General features: G+C 42.8%; 1 protein-coding gene and 1 long non-coding RNA gene across 2 annotated transcripts; one reads left to right on the top strand and one right to left on the bottom strand.

The window, feature by feature from the left end:
- Positions 1-376: 376 nt before the first annotated feature.
- LOC119295485 lies at positions 377-3,057 on the bottom strand. The gene is made up of 2 exons (XM_037573909.1): positions 2,581-3,057; positions 377-750 (listed from the first exon to the last, which is right to left on the bottom strand). Exons 1-2 carry the CDS (start codon positions 2,764-2,766, stop codon positions 634-636), a joined length of 303 nt encoding a protein of 100 aa, XP_037429806.1. The 5' UTR covers positions 2,767-3,057; the 3' UTR covers positions 377-633.
- A 2,293-nt stretch (positions 3,058-5,350) lies between these two features.
- On the top strand, positions 5,351-9,755 carry LOC119293476. Its single transcript, XR_005143077.1, has 7 exons — positions 5,351-5,521; positions 6,175-6,265; positions 6,340-6,447; positions 6,806-6,936; positions 7,659-7,804; positions 8,657-8,748; positions 9,478-9,755. It is a non-coding gene; the product is annotated as an uncharacterized LOC119293476 (long non-coding RNA).
- Positions 9,756-20,676: the final 10,921 nt, after the last annotated feature.

Below are 20,676 nucleotides of genomic sequence, written 5' to 3'. Positions count from 1 at the left end.
TCGCTGCATCAACATGATTCAGATGGACCAACTTGCCTCGAATACCCCGTTGGCATAATCAGCCACATCAGCTGCTTCCGCCTTCCGATGATGATACAGACGTCGTTAGCCAGATGATACATTTATTCAGCAATGGTATGCAAGATGTTGTTACTATGGCAAGCATACACTTCAGAAAAGCAACTACTCTCGGCTCACAAGGTTTGCAACAGCTCTTGGTTCACAAGGTAGCATCCCAGGCACCACAGCAACCAACAAGACAACTCAAAAGAAAAGCTAATTTTGCATCATCAAAGCAAGTCAAAAAACCATCTTCTATTTCACCAAATTACTAGATCCCATACCACCACCAAATGGCTGTACTTGCATTGCCTCATTTGGACATCAACAAAGTGGAAATGATGATTAAATAAAAACATGCAAATTCAGTTCCAAATCCATACACCAGGCTCCCAGCATATACGACACAAGGTTCATACGTAAACAATTTGGCACATTTAGTCCAAACATATAACCCCCATGTTACAATTGCTGCCGCATTACACACAAGATGCAACCAAAACAGATACAGTGCAAATTATCCCCATTCAGGCGCTCCAATTACACAAGTATCGAACGGGTGATGAAGGTTCGTCACCGGGCCTTCTCGGAGTCGGATTTTGCCGGTGGTGCAACAAGGGTCCTCCAAAGGTACCGCCCGCTTGCCATGTCCACCATCGTCCAGAATCCTGTCTTCGCGGCGGATGCAACCTACATTTGGGTTCAAGTAGCCCTTCAGTCTTAGGTTCTCATCACAAAAGCAGTAAGCACATCTCTTGCAAATTTGTACACAATGGAAAACTGTGGCCTAATCTTCTTCTCAAGTACTACTCCATCAATGGTAATCCAATACACATTAGCAAAGCTAACCCAATACACGTTTGGGAGTATAATGAAACTTACCAACCCTCCATCAATGGTAACCCAATACACGTTAGCAAAGTTAATATGCATACATCGACCATTTGAATACTTAACTTCACATAATATTTCTGCATATAGTCCAAGATAAACATATACTCCCTCTGTCCCAAAATAACTGTCATGGTTTTAGTTCAAATTTGAACTAAAACCTCCGTCCCTAATTACTACTTGTCTTAGATTTCTCTAGATACGGATGTATCTAACAGTAAAACGTGTCTAGATAAATCCGTATCTAGACAAATCTAAGACAATTAATTCGGGACGGAAGGAGTACTATAGGCTTTGGATGCTACTCCCTCTATCAAAATATAAGACGTTTTTTGGTCTAGATTTAAATCAAAAAATGTCTTACATTTTGATACGGAGGGAGTACATCCGAAGAGAGTAAACATTCACGCACAAATTTTATACCAATTATGAGAGCAACAGAGCATTTGGGTGTGGCTACAACCTTGTCCAGACGGTGAAAAATCCAAACGAGGACTCTTCGGTGCATTGACAAAAAAGGTATCCACCACTATGAACAGGACTGTCAGAATATGCACAAATTTGTAGGCTATAGCTATACGTATCTATGAAGTAACATATCACCACTGTTAACAAAGTTTTCCTGTGTGTACAGAAGATTAAGGCTACTTTTGCATGCAGATATCCTTGAGCTGAAAGGGACCAATATACATCACAGAGGCAATGTGAAGCACTTCCGTTACAAATTTGTAACGGATAGAGGTGTGCGGTTCAATCCTAAATCTAAAGACACTTACGAACTATAGGTCGACTGTGTACTGGTACACATGAGTTAACTATTGTGTTTTCTAACTTTTAAGTACTTAAACTACTTTTTATGTGATCCATACAGGGACTGTTTGGGTACTTGGTCAACTGATCCTTATCTCAGCCATGTACATGGTGTATATTATTATCTAGTAGTATGAGTTTGGATGCTACTACATCAAAAAGGAGTAGAAAACACAGATATTTTAGACCGGCTGATGCAAGAGAAACAGAAGATCTTAGAGCGGCCTTAACCTTCACATACTGTGGTCTCTGGACTGGTGAAAATTTCAAACATTCCAGGCTTGGTTAATCACCAAAAGGGTGTCCATCCTCTTACGGTTTTCTCCATTTAGCAGAATTAGCACACGCTCATGGCCAGCAACTACAGCATAAATCTATGAAGTCACAGGTAACCACTATCAACAAGGTACTCCTGTATGTAAACAATAAGTGAGGCTAACTTATCTATGGCGTCTCTGAACGATGCGCTAAGCCCCTAATAATCAGTCCGGAAGCATCAAGACGCAATTCACAACCAGGAACAATGTGTCAACACTAAATCATTATGAACCCCCATTGCGCGTCCACATGTTCCCTTCCGTTCCCTCGTGCCGTGCACGCATTTGGGAGTCAAAAACGGAAGCGTGTCCTCGCTAATTTGGACGGGAAAATCAGAACTTCATTAGCCGGTGCAACACACTGGCATAATCTCGTTGCTTGTAGCTGTACGTTACAAAGACCTAGATAATCTATCTTTCTAAATAATAACACGCACGGCCAAGAATTTGCAACAACGATTGCGCAAATGTGCGCTGAGATTGGAAAAGGCAAGAGCAATACCTTGGAATGGAGCGGCGCTGGGTCCCTGGGAGACTCCGGCGACCCCTCGTCGTCCTCGTCGTTCACCGCGACGGCGGCGGCGGCGTCGTCCTGGAACAGGTCCGGCTCGGCGTTGAGGCCCCGGAGGAGGAAGAAGCCGGCGATGGTGGCGGAGAGGAAGATGAGTATCACCCTGAGCGGGCACATCTCTCCCGCCGAACAATCAACCGAGGATCGCACGGGAATCAAATCGAGCAAGGCTCCCACTTTCCCCCCTCTATTTGGCGCGGCGTGGCGAGAATGGGAGGGGGATTGGGGACGGCAGGAGGAGGAGGAGGAAGAGTAGGTTGGTGGGCGGATGGATGGATGGATGTTGATTCTTGTTCCCAGACCTCTTCTTTGACTGGCACGCACCACCACCACCACCACCTAACGCCTGCGGCTTTCGGGCAATGGTGTTCTTTATTTATGCCTTGTGATGGAGGAGCGGTAAACAACGCTGGCCTCGAGCAACGCGAGATTGGGTTTCTTTTATTGAGTTCGCGGGGAGAATCCCCTCCCTCCGCTCCTTGGATCCCGTAGGCGGCAGGACGCAGGAGGAAGACGAAGAAGGAAGAAATTGTTTTTTTTGTGAGCATAAAAGAGGAAGAGAAATTCGCGGTGGGAGACGAGAGGAGGAGGATGAGGGCCCCTGTCCGCCCTGTTCAAAAGGAAACAACGCGGTTGGTTTGTGACGTAGGATTTTCGAGCCCGCGTGTCAGTACAGAAGCAGAGGGGACCAGAGGGGACCAGTCCGTGGATATCGAGAAATAAGGATTCAAGCCACTCCCAAGCTCTCACAGCGATCAGGCACTTTCGGCCGTCGGATCGGTTTGCTTGATGCGATTCTGGGCGTTGGATCGAGAGGTGGAAGGAGCTGGGCCGTCGGATCGAAGATGTGCTCCTGTAGCAATGAATAGTTACCGCCACTGTAAAGATCTCGTGCCACCGCCTGTTAATACAGCACCCCACCGAGGGCATTTTCGTAATTTCGCTACATGGTATAAAAGTGCAAGACCCAGGGTTTCTCCCCAATTGGCTTCGTCCCTTCTTCCTGTTCACTCTGAGGGAGAGCCGCTGCCGCCCCCTCCCATTCCAAACTCCTCTCTTCCCCGCCTCCCCTCGCCCTATCGACCATCCTCCCCGTCCGCCGCCACCACCGACCAGCCGCAGCCACGCTACCATCCCCTCCCTGTTCCTCTCCCGTGGGAAGTCCTCCGAGAAGCAGCCCAAGGGCAGCCGCCTCCCGCTCGGTGGCCGAACGCCGGGAAGCGCCGCTGCTTTGGCTCCGCCATCTCCTTCGCCCTGCCTGCCGGATCCACGCCGTCGTCCTCGCGTGCACACGGCAGGTGCTCCGCCTCTTCCTCTTGTCCGGCCAGATCCATGGCGCATGGCCTCTCGCGCTCGCTCGCGACCCTGAACCGTGGCAAGGGTTTCAGGCTGGGCATCGGCTTCGTCGTCGGCGCGGCTCCGGTGGATTCCGGCGGCTCCTCTCCGTCTCCTCTCTCGCCCCCATGCGCGGCTCCGCTTCCTGCTGGCCATGGGGTGCAGCCTTGCATCGTCCTCTTCTCCTTTTCCTTCTCTGGCAAATTTTGTGTTGGTTCACTGCTCAATTTCTTTGGTTAATCTTCGTGCACTGACCACTTGGTGTTGTTGATGGCGCAGATTGTGGCGAGGTTGAGCGTATGGAGCAGAGGGACCAGGGCAGGGGGCGGCCGTCCCGGGCACCCGATGGCTTGTTTCCTCTATACGTACTTGATGGTTAGCCCATGTAGCAGATCGACTGATTCTGGAAAAGGGAAAAAATGGTAACAGATCGACTAATTCTTGGCTTGCTGCATGCGCGTGATCTTCTCTGGTTTCTCTTCCCCAATTGGCAAAAAACCAGCCATGCCAAGGTCAACGGCACCTTGTCCACGCCGTCTAATTGCGATTTTCAGCTGCTGGGTGTGATTAGTGCAGGAAGGTAATGGGATTTTCTCGATTCCATGAACCTCCTCGTGAACTCAAATCCCATTTGTTTGTAGTCTTGTTAGATGTTTCGCTTCGTGAAGTTAATCCTCATTACATATCTCTTTCTTGAACTTCAGTTTCTTCTATTGATTGGGATTAGGAAAGGGAAACTAAATTTTCTGCTCATGACTTGTAAGCTGCAGCAAAAGCTTGCAATTTCTAATTTCCTAGCCAACCAGGTGCATTTGTTTTATGCCTTTCCTAAACTTTTTTATTTAACTAGCTGTGTTCTTAATTTTTATCATCTCGTATCATATATTTGTGTACTAGGCGATGCATTGTTCTTGGTTTCTCTGTGCGTTCATTTTGCTGATGATGAGGTGTGTACACAAGACAGTGTGGCTCCTCAATTTATACACATGATCATAAATTGTTGGATTGAATTGTTGCCTTATATGTCAAGTGCTTGTTGTGAGTTCCAAACTTACAGTAGAGATGGCGTATTAGCTACCCGATCTAGAGCCGAAGCTTTGTTGGCGCACGGTATTTTTTGTATGGTTATTGATTTGCTAGCATATATTCTAGACTAAATTTTGTTAGCCTGCTGCACTTTATAGCGCTTTTGTCTGGTTTCTTTCTTAGTTTCTTATAACATCTTAATTTATTTATTTTATATGACATAAGATTGTTCCGTTCACTAATGTTTCTCCATGTTTATGAAGAAAAGATTGGGTTCAGAGCACCTTTCCGTGTTATTTATCTAATTTTTGTGATTTCTGATGTTCAGGTCAAGGCAAACTTGAAATGTGGCCACCTTTGTATGGCTAATGGCTTTGTAGGCTTTCAGTATTTGGCGTCTGTCGCCGGGTTTGTTCCGCCTCAACCAGGATCTTCTCGGCACTGCTCTGATGTTGTGAAAACTCACGCACGCCGGCAGCCGCCTCCATGCTCCAGTTGCCGCAGCCTGCAGGTAGCCTCTCCGTTCTTTTTTCTCGACCTTTTTGCTTGCTCTGCTAAAGTGTTATGCGTGTGTTCGGCTGCTTGCTACTTGCAAAGAAATTGTATGAATGGCAGCAGGGTGTAGCAACAGCCAACATTAGTTTGGCTCAATCCCTGTTCTGATTGTCGGTCATGTCTTTTCTGGTAAAAGCTAAAAGTATTTATGTCTTTGTGCATTGGATGTTGGTGGTTTCCTGTCTTCACTGCTTGTTTTTAGTGGAGTCTAAATATATGTCTTTTGTTCCTTGTCTGCATCCTGGTAGGGCCTATGATTGTTGGTCCTTTCACCTTTGTGCATGGAATGTTGGTGGTTTTGTTCATTTGCTTGTTTTATTTATTGTTTCTTTTTACTATGCTCCTATGATTTCAACAATAACTGAGGCAAGGGTGCCATGATCTAAGTTTCCAAATCTTGAATAGCAATTATGGTTTAATCAATATTTGCATTAGTGAGGAGACGGGGTGGCCACACAAGTAGAATGGCCACACAAGGTGTTTTTCTCAATCAGATCACATGCATCTCTTAAAAATTATACAATAGCAAGTGTGATTTACAGATTATTAGATATTATCGGTCTATGCTTCATGTGGTTGCAGTGTTCTTACATCTAGATCTATGGACAGTGTCAGTTGCTCCTATCTGGACGAGCTTTGTTGGGGTCATGTGGTTGCTGCTGCTACCGCTTTGTCGGGGTCAAGGGTCAATAAAACTCAGGTTATTCCTCGATCCATAATTCTAGCATCTATAGTCAGGCTATCACTTTAGTCTTTTTTGCCTTTCTCTGGCAGGTCAATTGATGTTGGGCACCAATCTTGCTCCTATTTGGGTGGGCTACAGCTTTGTCAGGCTGCCATCATATTCTGATCTTCCAGTGTTCCTTCTGCGGTGTGGAGGAGGTGTGAAAGTAGATCGTGGTGACGATTGCGCCATTACATGTTATTATTGTTCATATCTTATCATTAGAAATAGACATGTTATAAGGAAGATGTTACCGATATATTTCTTTCATGGTCAATGATTGTCTTGCTTTTTCTGTGTCACATTGCTTATACCTGTCGTTTTCTAAAATTATTGCATGGTAGCTAGCTAATCTCTATGATAAGTTTCTGAGATTCCAAAGGGTTTTTCATTTTATTTCAGACCATGATAGCATTCCTTACCCGTTGTCACCTTCCTTCTCTATCTTTGCATGATAGCTAGCTTCAGAATGATTGGCACATTTATTAACCATTTCATCTTTTTTGTGCATTGCAGGTTTGCTACTAAATTCACAAAAAAGTAGTGTTCTTTTGCATCACCATCCTATGGAGCCATGAGATCTGAACCAATGAATACAGAGAACATTAACTATGTTTGTGGATCACTACATGTTCTATTGGAACAAGGTGAGATCCTTTTTTCAGCACTCGTTTGAACATGTGTTTTGCTTTCTGAGTATAATTGAACATCTTCAGCATCCATGGTGTATTGTTCTATATACTTTTTACTTGCAACTCTGCATCTCTATGTTTCATTGCTATTATAATTATGTACTTGTTAGAAAATTATAAGGGATTTTCTCACCGCGTCGTGTCATCTTTAATGACTAAAACTATTTTTGTTGTTTGATAAGAATTTCTGTCCCTTGTAGTTATGCAGATTGCCCAATAGGTTCCAAACAGGACAGACAAGATAGACACTGCTTTTATCTGCGAATTACTGTTTAAGAGTTTCCAGTGTGTGCAACTGCAATTTTTTTGGAAGTGTCTTGGATCTCTATTTTAAAAAAATCCCATTTAGTAGTAGTAGCACTCTCTCAATGCTCACCAGCAGCATATATATAGCTTTGTTACAAATAGGTTCAACGGCTAGATTCCTTTAGTTGGAACTCTGTAACTCGTTTAATTCTAAGTTGAGAACAATATAATTGACTTGGTCACCGTCTTACTATATAGTCAAGTCTTTCTCGTGCACAATGCAGCATTTTGTTCTAGGATTACCTGCGGTGTACTCACTTGATGTTGCTTCTTGGCAGACAAAAACGATCAACTTATTTACCTTTGTTATTTTGTGTTCTGTGGATGGAAGAGAACAATTTCTTTCTGTATGAGTGTGACCCTGCTTGCAGAGTAAAAGGTCATAGTGACAACGCCACTTGGACTGCTTCTGAACTTCCATGATGACACTAGGCTGTTCCAAGGACAACCTGAGCTCCTCCTTGTGGTGATGTTAGCGGGCGAGCTTCTTCTACCTCCACTCTATGGATGTCAGCAGGTGAGATATATAGTCTCTACATTTCCATCATGCACAGACTTTGTATGCCTGATGCTTCCGTGGATTAGGATATGAAGTCGATGCTCTTACCACAATTTTACTTTTTTGGTTTTCTTTTCCTTTTGTTCTGCCATTATATCATTGTATCTCAATAGGTCCTACGACGGAGGTTAAAGGGTAGTATGATTCGAATCATGCTTGGTCAAATCAATATATAGTGGTTTTGACTTTATGAACAACCAGATCAATTCTCTAGATGCCTTGTGCTTGTGCATATATAATTAGCTCTCGTCTTTAGTTTAACTTTGGAACGAGAGTTTTCACTAGAGGAGATTCATGGTTGCAGTATCTAATTTTATAATGAATGGGCAATCTGTGGCCATCTATAGTAGGATTTGGATCATTGATTGATGGAGAAAGACAAGGGTCAAAGTGCTTTTTTTCCAAGGTAACCACCACTATTTTGTTTAGGCTTATGTGCCTGATGTTTTTTAGGATCTCTGTGTCAAGGAGATATATCTAAGTAGTGTCATGTTCTAATTCTAAAAGATGAGAAAGCTAAGAACTTTGTAATTACATAGTAAATCATGGCTGGAGCGTAGAGGTTAGGGATGTGCAAATATTGATTAAAAGTATATTTATTTGTATTTACAACAACACACTGGATCACATCCAGTAAATAATTTTGTAGAATATCAGTCAAGTTTAGAACTTTTGACCACAACAGCTGAAAAACCGAAGTAAATCCATCATATATATTCAGTTCAGTAAAGTATATAATCAGGATGCTAATCTTTGACCTATATATTCAGCTCAAAAATTCCTGAATTAGTATGTCAATTCCATGTGCAGAGAAAAGGAGAGGAAGGGGATGGATGAGCAAGGACCAGAAGGACCAGAAGAAGAAGGGCAAGGGAGATGGGGCGATGTGCATGTCCATGGAGGTCTGCCCCCCTCTCCTCCTCTCTTCTCTTTCGGTCTTTCCTTGTACTACAGCAGCCCTTAATCCCCTTTGATTCGATTTGTTCACTTGTGTTACTTGTTGTCTCCTAAGAAAAACAAGAAAACCTAAAGAAAATTGTACTGAAAGTGGTTGAATTTCCAGATTGTACACATTTTTGTTGTAGATTAGGTAGTCAGATTTAACAACTATTGGCCATATAGGTAGTTGAAAGTAGTACTTGAGCTGGACACAGGTTTCTTAGTTACACGGTTCCCATTAAGTACGGCCGAGGTCGTTCATGCTCTGTAGTTATCGTCTGATGTGCTCATGAACCTCATCCATGTAAACATGCCTGCTTGGGCCTATGATCAATGTGTGATGTCATTGTGCGCTCCCATGTGCATTATCCTATTATGATCAATGTGTCCTGTAGTTTGATATAGGTTCAGTCATTCAGAAAATACTGTATTTTAGTTTGATATAGGTTCAGAAAATATTGTACTGTAGTTTGATATAGGTTCAGAAATTAGTGTACTGTAATTTGATATAGGTTCAGAATGGAGTGGCGGAATTTACTGTAATGTAGTTGTTTAGGAACAATACTTGATATATGGTTAGGTGCAGATTTGGAAGTGCTGTTGTAAAATATTGTACAGTAAATAATATGCATTTTCATTAAATTAGTTAGCGTTTTTAGTGACAAGTAACAATTGTGCAGTTCTACTTGCAGGGGGAATTCTAATTTCTTTACAGCGGTGTTTGAACAAAATGGCATATTCCGTGGGCTAGATGATAGAAGGACATTTTGTTGAAGCACTCAAGAGGAGTAATACTACTGTGATGCCAACACATGGTGAATAAACTTTATATTTTATAATGCTCTAAATCCTGCACTGTGTTGGTTTGTTTCTAATCTAAACATGTCTTTTGGCTTGCTCTAGATTTAGCCTGAACCTTAATTCTTTGTTTGGTCTGAATCTTGCCTGAACCACTTCATGCAGATCCTGAATTTAGCTATGAATTATGTCATAATTTTCCTATGACTTATGCCTGAATTTTGTGCTCGTGGGAATGTTGTTGTTGGAAAGTTTTGTTGTATTCTGTGATGTAAAAAATAGATAATGCTAAAACATAGGTTGTCTTGCTGTTAATTTTTTTTGCGGCGTCTTCACCGCCCGCCGTATGCTGCATCGGCGACTGGCTGCGGCAGCAGAGGAGTGCATGTTGCCACCGGCCATACGCTGCATAGGTTGCGGCAGCAAAGGACACAAGGCCATCGAGGGCGCATGACGCGGATGCATGGGACATCGCCGTGCTATGCTTTGCTCTGTTCGTGCTCGTGAAGTGTTGAGCTCTCTTTTTGGTTTCAGTTAGGTGCTTTTAGTTCAATTAGGCTACTGTCAGATAGAGTGCTTTTAGTTTCAGTTAGTTCAATATATAAAAGGGGACTTTTCTGCAAATATTGCTGGGGTGTGGATGGGACTATGACCAATGTGGCGTCCAATGTGGCAATTGCGGACCCGATTTGTGTACAAGTGAACCCGCAAAGCATGTTTAGTGACTCGTTTGTCTCAATTTTGAAGTTTTTTATATGAAATTATAGCCGCAGCGCAAGTTAGTGTACTGTAGATGTATTATAACGTCGTGACCGGCACCCTCGCACCAAGGCGCGATATCGATCTAGTGAATGTGAGAGGAGGCCATCCAACGCTGCCCGCATACATTTCAACAATAATACAAACTAACCGGACGAAATACGTTTGTGCATGATGGAATTCATTCTAGTTCGGATATAATTTACATAGAAGGTTGATATTTCGATCGTTTAACAAAAAACTAAAAAAACATAAACCCTATATCGGACGACCACCTCATCCGTCTGGTCTCAGCAGTGCGCACCGCTGTCGTCGTCGGTGCAGTCATCGTCGTGGTCAATGGAACGACGCCAGGGGGCGCGACAGCCTTGTCCGACGGTTGCCTGCCACTCGCGGAGGAGCCGCTCCTCCTCCTGCTATGTTGTGATGAGTGTCGTCGCGACCACTGCCTTGGGAGCCATGGCGGCGGCCTTGCCGCGCCCGGCGTTGGCGGAGCAGCCACTAAGCAACCACTCCTCGTCGATCATGGCGAGCTCGCCCCCAAGGCGGCAGCGACGCTTGGCGACCGTCTATGTGGTGATCACGGAGCGGTTGAGCGCTCACGCGGCGATGAGGTCATGGTCGTTGTGACCCAGCCCCGCGCCACATCGCTCTTGGCGAACGCGGAGCGGCGACCAGTATGCACCAGTCGTACCTCGCTTGCTGCCTCGCCGCGCGCTCCTTCTCAGATACGACGACCCTCGAGCCCGAGGCACCGTTGTAACCGCCTCCTCTGAGGTAGTGGAGGAGGTAGCTCAACGCCTTCTTGATCGCGGGTGATAGCTCCCCCGTAACGACGAGGCAGTTGTGGTGCGACAGCGAAGAGGACGCTTCCATGCGGCCGTACCAGCTGCGCGGCGGGGACGCTGACTCCTGCTACTTCTTGAGTTTGCGTTGGTTTTTCCTTTGAAGAGGAAAGAGTGGTGCAGCAAAGTAGAGATAAATATTCCCCTCGGTTAAAGAACCAATGTATCAATCCAGTATGAGGTACAAGCAAGTCCCTGATACGTCTCCGTCGTATCTACTTTTCCAAACACTTTTGCCCTTGTTTTGGACTCTAACTTGTATGATTTGGATGGAACTAATCCGGACTGACGCTGTTTTCAGCAGAATTGCCATGGTGTTGTTTTATGTGCAGAAAATAAAAGTTCTCGGAATGACCTGAAACTCCACGGAACACCTTAGAAAAAACAATAAAAAATCCTCGCCAAAGATGAAGACCAGGGGCCCCACACCCTGTCCATGAGGGTGGGGGGCGCCCCCCTGGGCGCGCCCCCTACCTCGTGGGCCCCCTGGTGGCCCTCCGACGCCAACTCCAACTCCATATATTGGCTTTCGGGGAGAAAAAAATCAGGGAGAAGAAACCGTCGCGTTTTACGATACGGAGCCGCCGCCAAGCCCTAATCTCTCTCGGGAGGGCTGATCCGGAGTCCGTTCGGGGCTCCGGAGATGGGGATTCATCGTTGTCGTCATCATCAACCATCTTCCATCACCAATTTCATGATGCTCACGGCCGTGCGTGAGTAATTCCATCGTAGGCTTGCTGGACGGTGATGGATTGGATGAGATTTATCATGTAATCGAGTTAGTTTTGTTAGGGTTTGATCCCTAGTATCCATTATGTTCTGAGATTGATGTTGCTATGACTTTGCTATGCTTAATGCTTGTCACTAGGGGCAGAGTGCCATGATTTCAGAACTGAACCTATTATGTTTTCATGAATATATGTGTGTTCTTGATCCTATCTTGCAAGTCTATAGTCACCTACTATGTGTTATGATCCGGCAACCCCGAAGTGACAATAATCGGGACCACTCCCAGTGATGACCATAGTTTGAGGAGTTCATGTATTCACTATGTGCTAATGCTTTGTTCCGGTTCTCTATTAAAAGGAGGCCTTAATATCCCTTAGTTTCCAATAGGACCTTGCCACCACGGGAGGGTAGGACAAAAGATGTCATGCAAGTTCTTTTCCATAAGCACGTATGACTATATACGGAATACATGCCTACATTACATTGATGAACTGGAGCTAGTTCTGTGTCACCCTATGTTATGACTGTTACATGACGAACCGCATCGGGCATAATTATCCATCGCTAATCCGGTGCCTATGAGTTTTCCATATACTGGTTCTCGCTTATTTACTTTTCCGTTGCTACTGTTACAAGCACTACAAAATACCAAAAACATTACTTTTGCTGTCTTTACTTTTGTTACCGTTACCACCACTATCATATTACTTTGCTACTAAACACTTTGCTGCAGATACTAAGTTTCCAGGTGTGGTTGAATTGACAACTCAGCTGCTAATACTTGAGAATATTCTTTGGCTCCCCTTGTGTCAAATCAATAAATTTGGGTTGAATACTCTACCCTCGAAAACTGTTGCGATCCCCTATACTTGTGGGTTATCAAGACTTTTTTCTAGCGCCGTTGCCGGGGAGCATAGCTCTATTCTTTGATTCACTTGGGATTTATATCTGCTGGACACTATGAAGAACTTGAAAGATGATCGAACTACTATTTTGCCCTCAACTACGAGGGGAGGTAAGGAACTGCCATCTAGCCTTGCACTAGATTCTCCTTCTGTTATAAGTAAGCTTGCGACACCTAAACCTGCTACTGCTATGAATTCTGATATGTCGCATGTTATTGATGATGCCACTTCTGCTATGCATGATGCTTATGATGAAACTACTTCTATGCTTGATACTATTGTGCCCCTTGGTGAATTTCTTGATGAGCAAATTGCTAGGTCTAGAGAAAGAGAAATTATCAAACCTGAATACAATGATGATAGTGATGATGAAAATATGCCTACTATTCCTGAGGGTTATCTTTTTGATGTGGAATCTTCTACAACTATTTTTGCTTGCCAGGATAGGTATGAACTTAAGAAGTTGCTAGTTAGATGGAGTAAAGAATCTTTTAGAGATAGAATGAGACCCGACCCTGCTTTTGCTACTTCACCTATTTGTGTTCCCGATAAGGATTATTATGATTTTTCCGTTGATCCAGATATAATTACTTTGGTTGAATCTGATCTTTTCTATGGCTATGAATCTGAAACTGTTGTGGCACATCTTACTAAGTTAAATGATATAGCTGCCCGGTTTACTAATAATGAGAAATCACGCTACCTTTATTTACTCAAAATATTTCCGTTCTCATTAAAGGGTGATGCTAAGACATGGTTTAATTCTCTTGATCCTGGTTGTGTGCAAATTCCCCAGGATATGATTTATTACTTCTCTGCTAAATATTTCCCTGCTCATAAGAAACAAGCTGCTTTGAGGGAAATATACAACTTTGTGCAAATTGAAGAAGAGAGTCTCCCACAAACTTGGGGGAGGCTTCTCAAGTTACTTAATGCTTTGCCTGATCATCCTCTTAAGAAACCTGAAATACTTGATATCTTTTATAATGGACTAACTGATGCTTCCAGAGATTACCTGGATAGTTGTGCTGGTTCTCTTTTCAGGGAAAGAACACCGGATGAAGCTGAAATTTTATTGAATAATACGTTGACAAATGAAAATAATTGGGCACCTCCCGAGCCACCTTCTGAGCCAGCTCCAGAGCCAATTATTGAGCCTATTCCTAAACCAACTCCGAAGAAGAGAGGTGTTCTATTTCTCAGTCCCGAAGATATGCAAGAGGCAAAGAAATCTATGAAAGAAAAAGGTATTAAAGCTGAAGATGTTAAGAATTTACCTCCTATCGAAGAAATACACAGTCTTAATTTACCGCCTGTTGAAGAAGTATATGATCTCAATTACTTATTACTGAAGAACCTCCCGATATCCCGACACAGGTAGTAAAGGTAAATTCTCTCTATAGATATGATAAAGCTGAAGTCCCACCTACTAAAATTGCTAGTCAGTGCTTGGATGAGTTTGATGATTTTATGTTTAAGCAAGATGACTTTAATGCTTATTTTGGTAGACAACTAAAACATAATACCTTTATGATTAAACGCTTGGGTGATTATATGGCTGATATTAGAGGTGAACTTAAACTTGTTAGCAAACATGCTTCTATGGTTACCACTCAAGTAGAACAAGTACTTAAAGCTCAGAAAGAAGTGCTTGATGAAATGAATAGTAAGAAAAATGATTATGCTGTTAGAATGGCTACTAGAACTGGTAGAATGACTCAGGAACCTTTGTATCCTGAAGGCCACCCTAAGAGAATCGAGCAAGATTCCGAGAGAAATAATATTGATGTACCTAGTTCTTCTAAGAGGAAGAAAAAGAAAAATGATAGGACTTTGCAAACTTCTAGTGAACCTATTGCTGAATCACCTGAGAATCCGAATGATATCTCTATTTCTGATGCTGAAACACAATCAGGTGATGAACATGAACCTAGTGATATTGTTAATGATAATGTTCATGTTGATGCTCAACCTAGTAATGATAATGATGTAGAAGTTGAACCTGCTGTTGATCTTGATAACCCACAATCAAGGAATCAACATTATGATAAAAGAGACTTCGTTGCTAGGAAACATGGTAAAGAAAGGGAACCATGGGTTCAGAAACCCATGCCTTTTCCTCCGAAACCATCCAAGAAAAAGGATGATGAGGATTTTGAGCGCTTTGCTGAAATGATTAGGCCCATCTTTTTGCGTATGCGATTAACTGATGTGCTCAAAATAAATCCTTATGCTAAGTACATGAAGGATATCATTACTAATAAAAAAAAGATACCTGAAGCTGAAGTTTCCACCATGCTTGCTAATTATACTTTTAAGGATGGAATACCAAAGAAACTTGGAGATCCAGGAGTACCTACTATACCATGCTCCATTAAGAGAAATTATGTTAAAAATGATTTATGTGATCTTGGAGCCGGTGTCAGTGTTATGCCTCTCTCTTTATATCGTAGACTTGACTTGAATAAGTTGACACCTATCGAAATATCTTTGCAAATGGCTGATAAATCAACTGCTATACCTGTCGATATTTGCGAGGATGTGCCTGTTGTAGTTGCGAATGTTACTATTTTAACAGACTTTGTTATTCTTGATATTCCCGAGGATGATAGTATGTCTATTATTCTTGGAAGACCTTTCCTTAATACTGCAGGGGCTGTTATTGATTGCAACAAAGGCAATGTCACTTTTCATGTTAATGGCAATGAGCACATGGTACACTTTCCGAGAAAACAACCTCAAGTTTATAGTATCAACTCTATTGGAAAAATTCCATCGATTATATTTGGAGGTTTTGAATTTCCTCTCCCTACTGTCAAGAAAAAGTATGATATTATTATTGTTGGGGATTTTCATATCCCCATTGAGGTAACTTAGTGTTATTCAAAATTTCTCCGGTTCCGTGATTATTCGGAATGAGTTTGTTAACAAGACTTGATCAACCTTGTTAGTGGGTTCATTTTGATGATCACGAGATGGATGAAACTAGAAGAACAACTTTCTATACCCTTTTTATATTTTCTATTATTTAGTAGAAATAAAGTAAAATAGTATTCTGTCTGTTGCCTGACTTATTCGTGCAATATAAAAATATCCCTAAAATAAAAGTCCTCAGAATGCCATGCCAATTTAATATGATTTTTCAGGAATATTTGAGGATTTACTGTGCAAAAATTACCGCGGGGGAGCTACCACCTGGCCACAAGGGTGGAGGGCGCGCCCTACCCCCTGGGCGTGCCCCCTGCCTCGTGGGCCCATGGTGGCCCTCCTCCACTTATCCCTGCACCCATCTTCTTCCTCTGCCTCACACAAACACGAAAAACCAACTCAAGCACGAGTTCCAACCCCCGTTATTGTGATTTTCGATCTCCTTGCTCAAAGCACCTCTCGCAAAACTGCTTGGGGAGATTGTTCCTTGGTATGTGACTCCTCCATTGGTCCAATTAGTTTTTGTTCTAGTGCTTTATTCATTGCAAATTTGTGCTGCATAGGTGTCCATGTTCTTGAGCTTGCATGTCAAATTTATATGGTTCCAAGTAGTTCCAATGCTTTATATAGGCTCTAGGCACTTGTGGGAGTTGTTACTATCAATTTTATTGAAGTTGGTTCACTTTTATTTGAAGTTACTAAAAATTTCAGAAATTTTTTAGAGGAAACAATATGTTTAGGAGGATGTTCCAAGGTGGTTCTTCAAGGAAGCAAGGTCCCAGACTTGCAATACGTGATGCTGACGAGGAACCACCAAGAGACGCTCCTGTGAGGCCCTGTGAATGGCCTTCGGAAAATTTTATGAATCAAGCAGGAATCAAAGAAGAATTTAGTGCATATTTGAGTAGCGCCGGTCTTGAGGACTTTGAAGCTGACAAATGCCCCTAGTATCATGATCTCACAAGTTCATTTGTGAGATGGTTTGAGTTTTCATCTTCGCGTAATTCTCCTTCAGTCATGTTTGACCTTTATGAAAAATCTTATACCATAAACTTAGAGGATTTCACTTCTGCTTGCAAACTTCCATCTTGGGGTAATGTCAGGGATCCCCCTAAATCTGAATATAGAGACTTTCTTGCTAGAATAACTGTGGGGGAATCTAGAGATATAACACAAGCCACTATAGGGAGCGTTCACTTTCCTGCTATACATTATTTTGCTCTCTTCATAGGTAGATGCATAAATGCTAAGGATGAAGCATGTCACATGTGTGTCCCTGATATCAGCATTCTCAGGAGTGCCGTGTTAGGAGACTAATCTTATCATACGGGAGCCATTGTAGCTCGCAGGTTGCATCAGAATAGACATAACGGAGATTTCTTTGAAGGAATTTATGCAACCCGTTTAGCTAATTTTCTTGAGATAGACATTCGTGAGGGTGATATGGAGTTACCCCCTTCTTATTTAGATTTTGACTCTATGGTTTCCCACCAGTTTGTTGAGAGGACTGAACCACCTCTCTAGTATCGACTAATCTTTAACAAACGTCATGTAGTCCATATTGCTCTTCCTGCTCCTACCTTCTTTGATTTTCAGACAAAAGGAAGATATATTATTACCAGAGAGGAGGTAGATGAGTACGAGAGGAGAGCGGAGGCTGCTCGACGCCACGCTACAGCTCAGGCGGCGATAGCTGCTGCATCACAGTATGACCCCAACTTCACCTATGGGAATCCGCCAGGCTATCCCTGGCAATAAACCAACTTAGGCCAAAAGCCTAAGCTTGGGGGAGTACGTATTTCCCACCGACATTACATTTATGTTCACACACACTCATTGCTAGATGTCGGTGCGCATACTCTTTCACTGTAAGATCCATGCTAGTTTATTTTCTTTTTCCTGCTTTCTTCTTGTGTGCTTAATAAACCTTAAGAAAAAACCAAAAAAATTAGTAGTAGTTTATTTCTTTGCTGTTGTAATTCAAAAGAAAATCCAAAAATATTTCCCGTTCTTCTTTTGCTTGTTGGGAGCTTTCCCGTGTAAATAGTTTTTATTTCTTTTCCTTTCTTTGGGGGTCGAGAAGACTATATTGAAAATGCTTAGTGGCTCGCATATGCATGATTGTTTATTTAACTTAGAGCCCATATTACTTGTCTTCTCTCTTGAGTTGAATGCTTGCAGATTCTAGCTTAGTCAATTGCACGTGCACTCTTATTATTATTCACATCGTTCGGTCGTGCAAGTGAAAGGCAATAATGATGATATATGATGGACTTATTGGGATGAGAAAAGCTGGTATGAACTCGACCTCTCTTGTTTTTTTGTAAATATGATGATTCATCATTCTTGAGTCAGCTATTATGAAATAAACATATTTGCAATGACATTTAGAGATTATAGTTGCTTGTGCCATGCTTGATTAGCTATGAGTTATAATGGTTTACCTTGCGTGCCAACATGCTATTAGAATGATTATGATGTGGTATGATGGGATGGTATCCTCCTTTAAATGAATTGAGTGACTCGACTTGGCACATGTTCACGCATGTAGTTGAATCAAATCAACATAGCCTTCATGATATTTATGTTCATGGTGGATTATATCCTACTCATGCTTGTATTCGGTGTACATTAATTTTAATGCATGTTTACGACTGTTGTCGCTCTCTCAGTTGGTCGCTTCCCAGTCTTTTGCTAGCCTTCACCTGTACTAAGCGGGAATACTGCTTGTGCATCCAAACTCCTTAAACCCCAAAGTTGTTCCATATGAGTCCACTATACCTACCTATATGCGGTATTTACCTGCCGTTCCAAGTAAATTTGTATGTGCCAAACTCTAAACCTTCAAATAAACATTCTGTTTTGCATGCTCAATTAGCTCATATGTCAACTAGAGCTGCCCTTATTTTCCGTGTTAGGCGGGTTATTCTGAAGAGGAGTGGACTCTGCTCCTCATTCACGAGAAAATGGTTGGTAACCGGGATGCCCAGTCCCATGCTTTATGCAAACTAAATCAAAATAACTGCAAACAAAACTTCCCCCGGGACCCGTTGAATGTTGGAGGCACTCGTTGTTTCGAGCAAGCCATGGATTGATGCTTGTGGAGGAGGGGGAGTATAAACTTTACCATTCTGTTTGGGAACCGCCTATAATTTGTTTAGCATGGAAGATATCTCGTCTTTTAGTTGTTATGTTGACAATGAGAGTATGCCGCTCAAAATATAATTTATCTCTATTTCAAAACCGAGCTCTGGCACCTCTACAAATCCCTGCTTCCCTCTGCGAAGGGCATATCTATTTACTTTTATGTTGAGTCATCACCCTTCTTATTAAAAAGCACCCGCTGGAGAGCACACTGTCGTTTGCATTCATTATAACTGGTTTATATTGGGTATGACTTGACTAGATCTCTTTTACCATGAATTACAATGTTTAGTCAGTCCTTGATCTTTAAAGGTGCTCTGCATTTATGTTTTGCGGTCTCAGAAAGGGCTAGCGAGATACCATTTTGTTATATCATGTTATGATTATTTTGAGAAAGTGTTGTCATCCGAGTTTTATTATTATGGCTTGGTAGCTGATTATGCTATTGATATGAGTAATTGTGAGACCTACGTGTTATTGTGAGTATGGTTAGTTCATAATAATTGCTGAAACTTGAATGCTGGCTTTTCATGTTTACAACAACAAGAGCAAACAAAGTTTGTAAAAGTTTTTCCTTTTCTCTTTCAGTTTGTCAACTGAATTGCTTGAGGACAAGCACGGGTTTAAAGCTTGGGGGAGTTGATACGTCTCCGTCGTATCTACTTTTCCAAACACTTTTGCCCTTGTTGTTGACTCTAACTTGTATGATTTGGATGGAACTAACCCGGACTGACGCTGTTTTCAGCAGAATTGCCATGGTGTTGTTTTATGTGCAGAAAATAAAAGTTCTCGGAATGACCTGAAACTCCACGGAACACCTTAGAAAAAACAATAAAAAATCCTCGCCAAAGCTGAAGACCAGAGGGCCCACACCCTGTCCACGAGGGTGGGGGGCGCCCCCTGGGCGCGCCCCCCTACCTAGTGGGCCCCCTGGTGGCCCTCCGACACCAACTCCAACTCCATGGGCGCGCCCCCCTACCTAGTGGGCCCCCTGGTGGCCCTCCGACACCAACTCCAACTCCATATATTGGCTTTCGGGGAGAAAAAATCAGGGAGAAGAAATCATCGCGTTTTACGATACGGAGCTACCGCCAAGCCCTAATCTCTCTCGGGAGGGCTGGTCTGGAGTCCGTTCGGGGCTCCGGAGAGGGGGATTCGTCGCCGTCGTCATCATCAACCATCCTCCATCACCAATTTCATGATGCTCACCGCCCTGCCTGAGTAATTCCATCGTAGGCTTGCTGGACGGTGATGGGTTGGATGAGATTTATCATGTAATCGAGTTAGTTTTGTTAGGGTTTGATCCCCAGTATCCATTATGTTCTGAGATTGATGTTGCTATGACTTTGCTATGCTTAATGCTTGTCACTAGGGCCCGAGTGCCATGATTTCAGAACTGAACCTATTATGTTTTCATGAATATATGTGTGTTCTTGATCCTATCTTGCAAGTCTATAGTCACCTACTATGTGTTATGATCCGGCAACCCCGAAGTGACAATAATCGGGACCACTCCTGGTGATGACCATAGTTTGAGGAGTTCATGTATTCACTATGTGCTAATGCTTTGTTCCGGTTCTCTATTAAAAGGAGGCCTTAATATCCCTTAGTTTTCAATAGGACCCCGCTGCCACGGGAGGGTAGGACAAAAGATGTCATGCAAGTTCTTTTCCATAAGCACGTATGACTATATACGGAATACACGCCTACATTACATTAATGAACTGGAGCTAGTTCTGTGTCACCCTATGTTATGACTGTTACATGACGAACCACATCCGGC

This window comes from Triticum dicoccoides, chromosome 4B, assembly GCF_002162155.2.
Source record: "Triticum dicoccoides isolate Atlit2015 ecotype Zavitan chromosome 4B, WEW_v2.0, whole genome shotgun sequence".
NCBI lineage: Eukaryota > Viridiplantae > Streptophyta > Magnoliopsida > Poales > Poaceae > Triticum > Triticum dicoccoides.
The sequence above is the reverse complement of the archived record's forward strand: the minus strand, read 5'-3'. Positions and strand labels throughout refer to the sequence as shown.

Bases quoted from the DNA above. Each gene is read 5' to 3' on its own strand.
- LOC119295485 (XM_037573909.1), bottom strand. From the start codon at position 2,766: ATGTGCCCGCTCAGGGTGATACTCATCTTCCTCTCCGCCACCATCGCC. The intron at 751-2,580 runs GTATTGCTCTTG...ACCCAAATGTAG, and splicing joins CAGCGCCGCTCCATTCCAAG to GTTGCATCCGCCGCGAAGAC.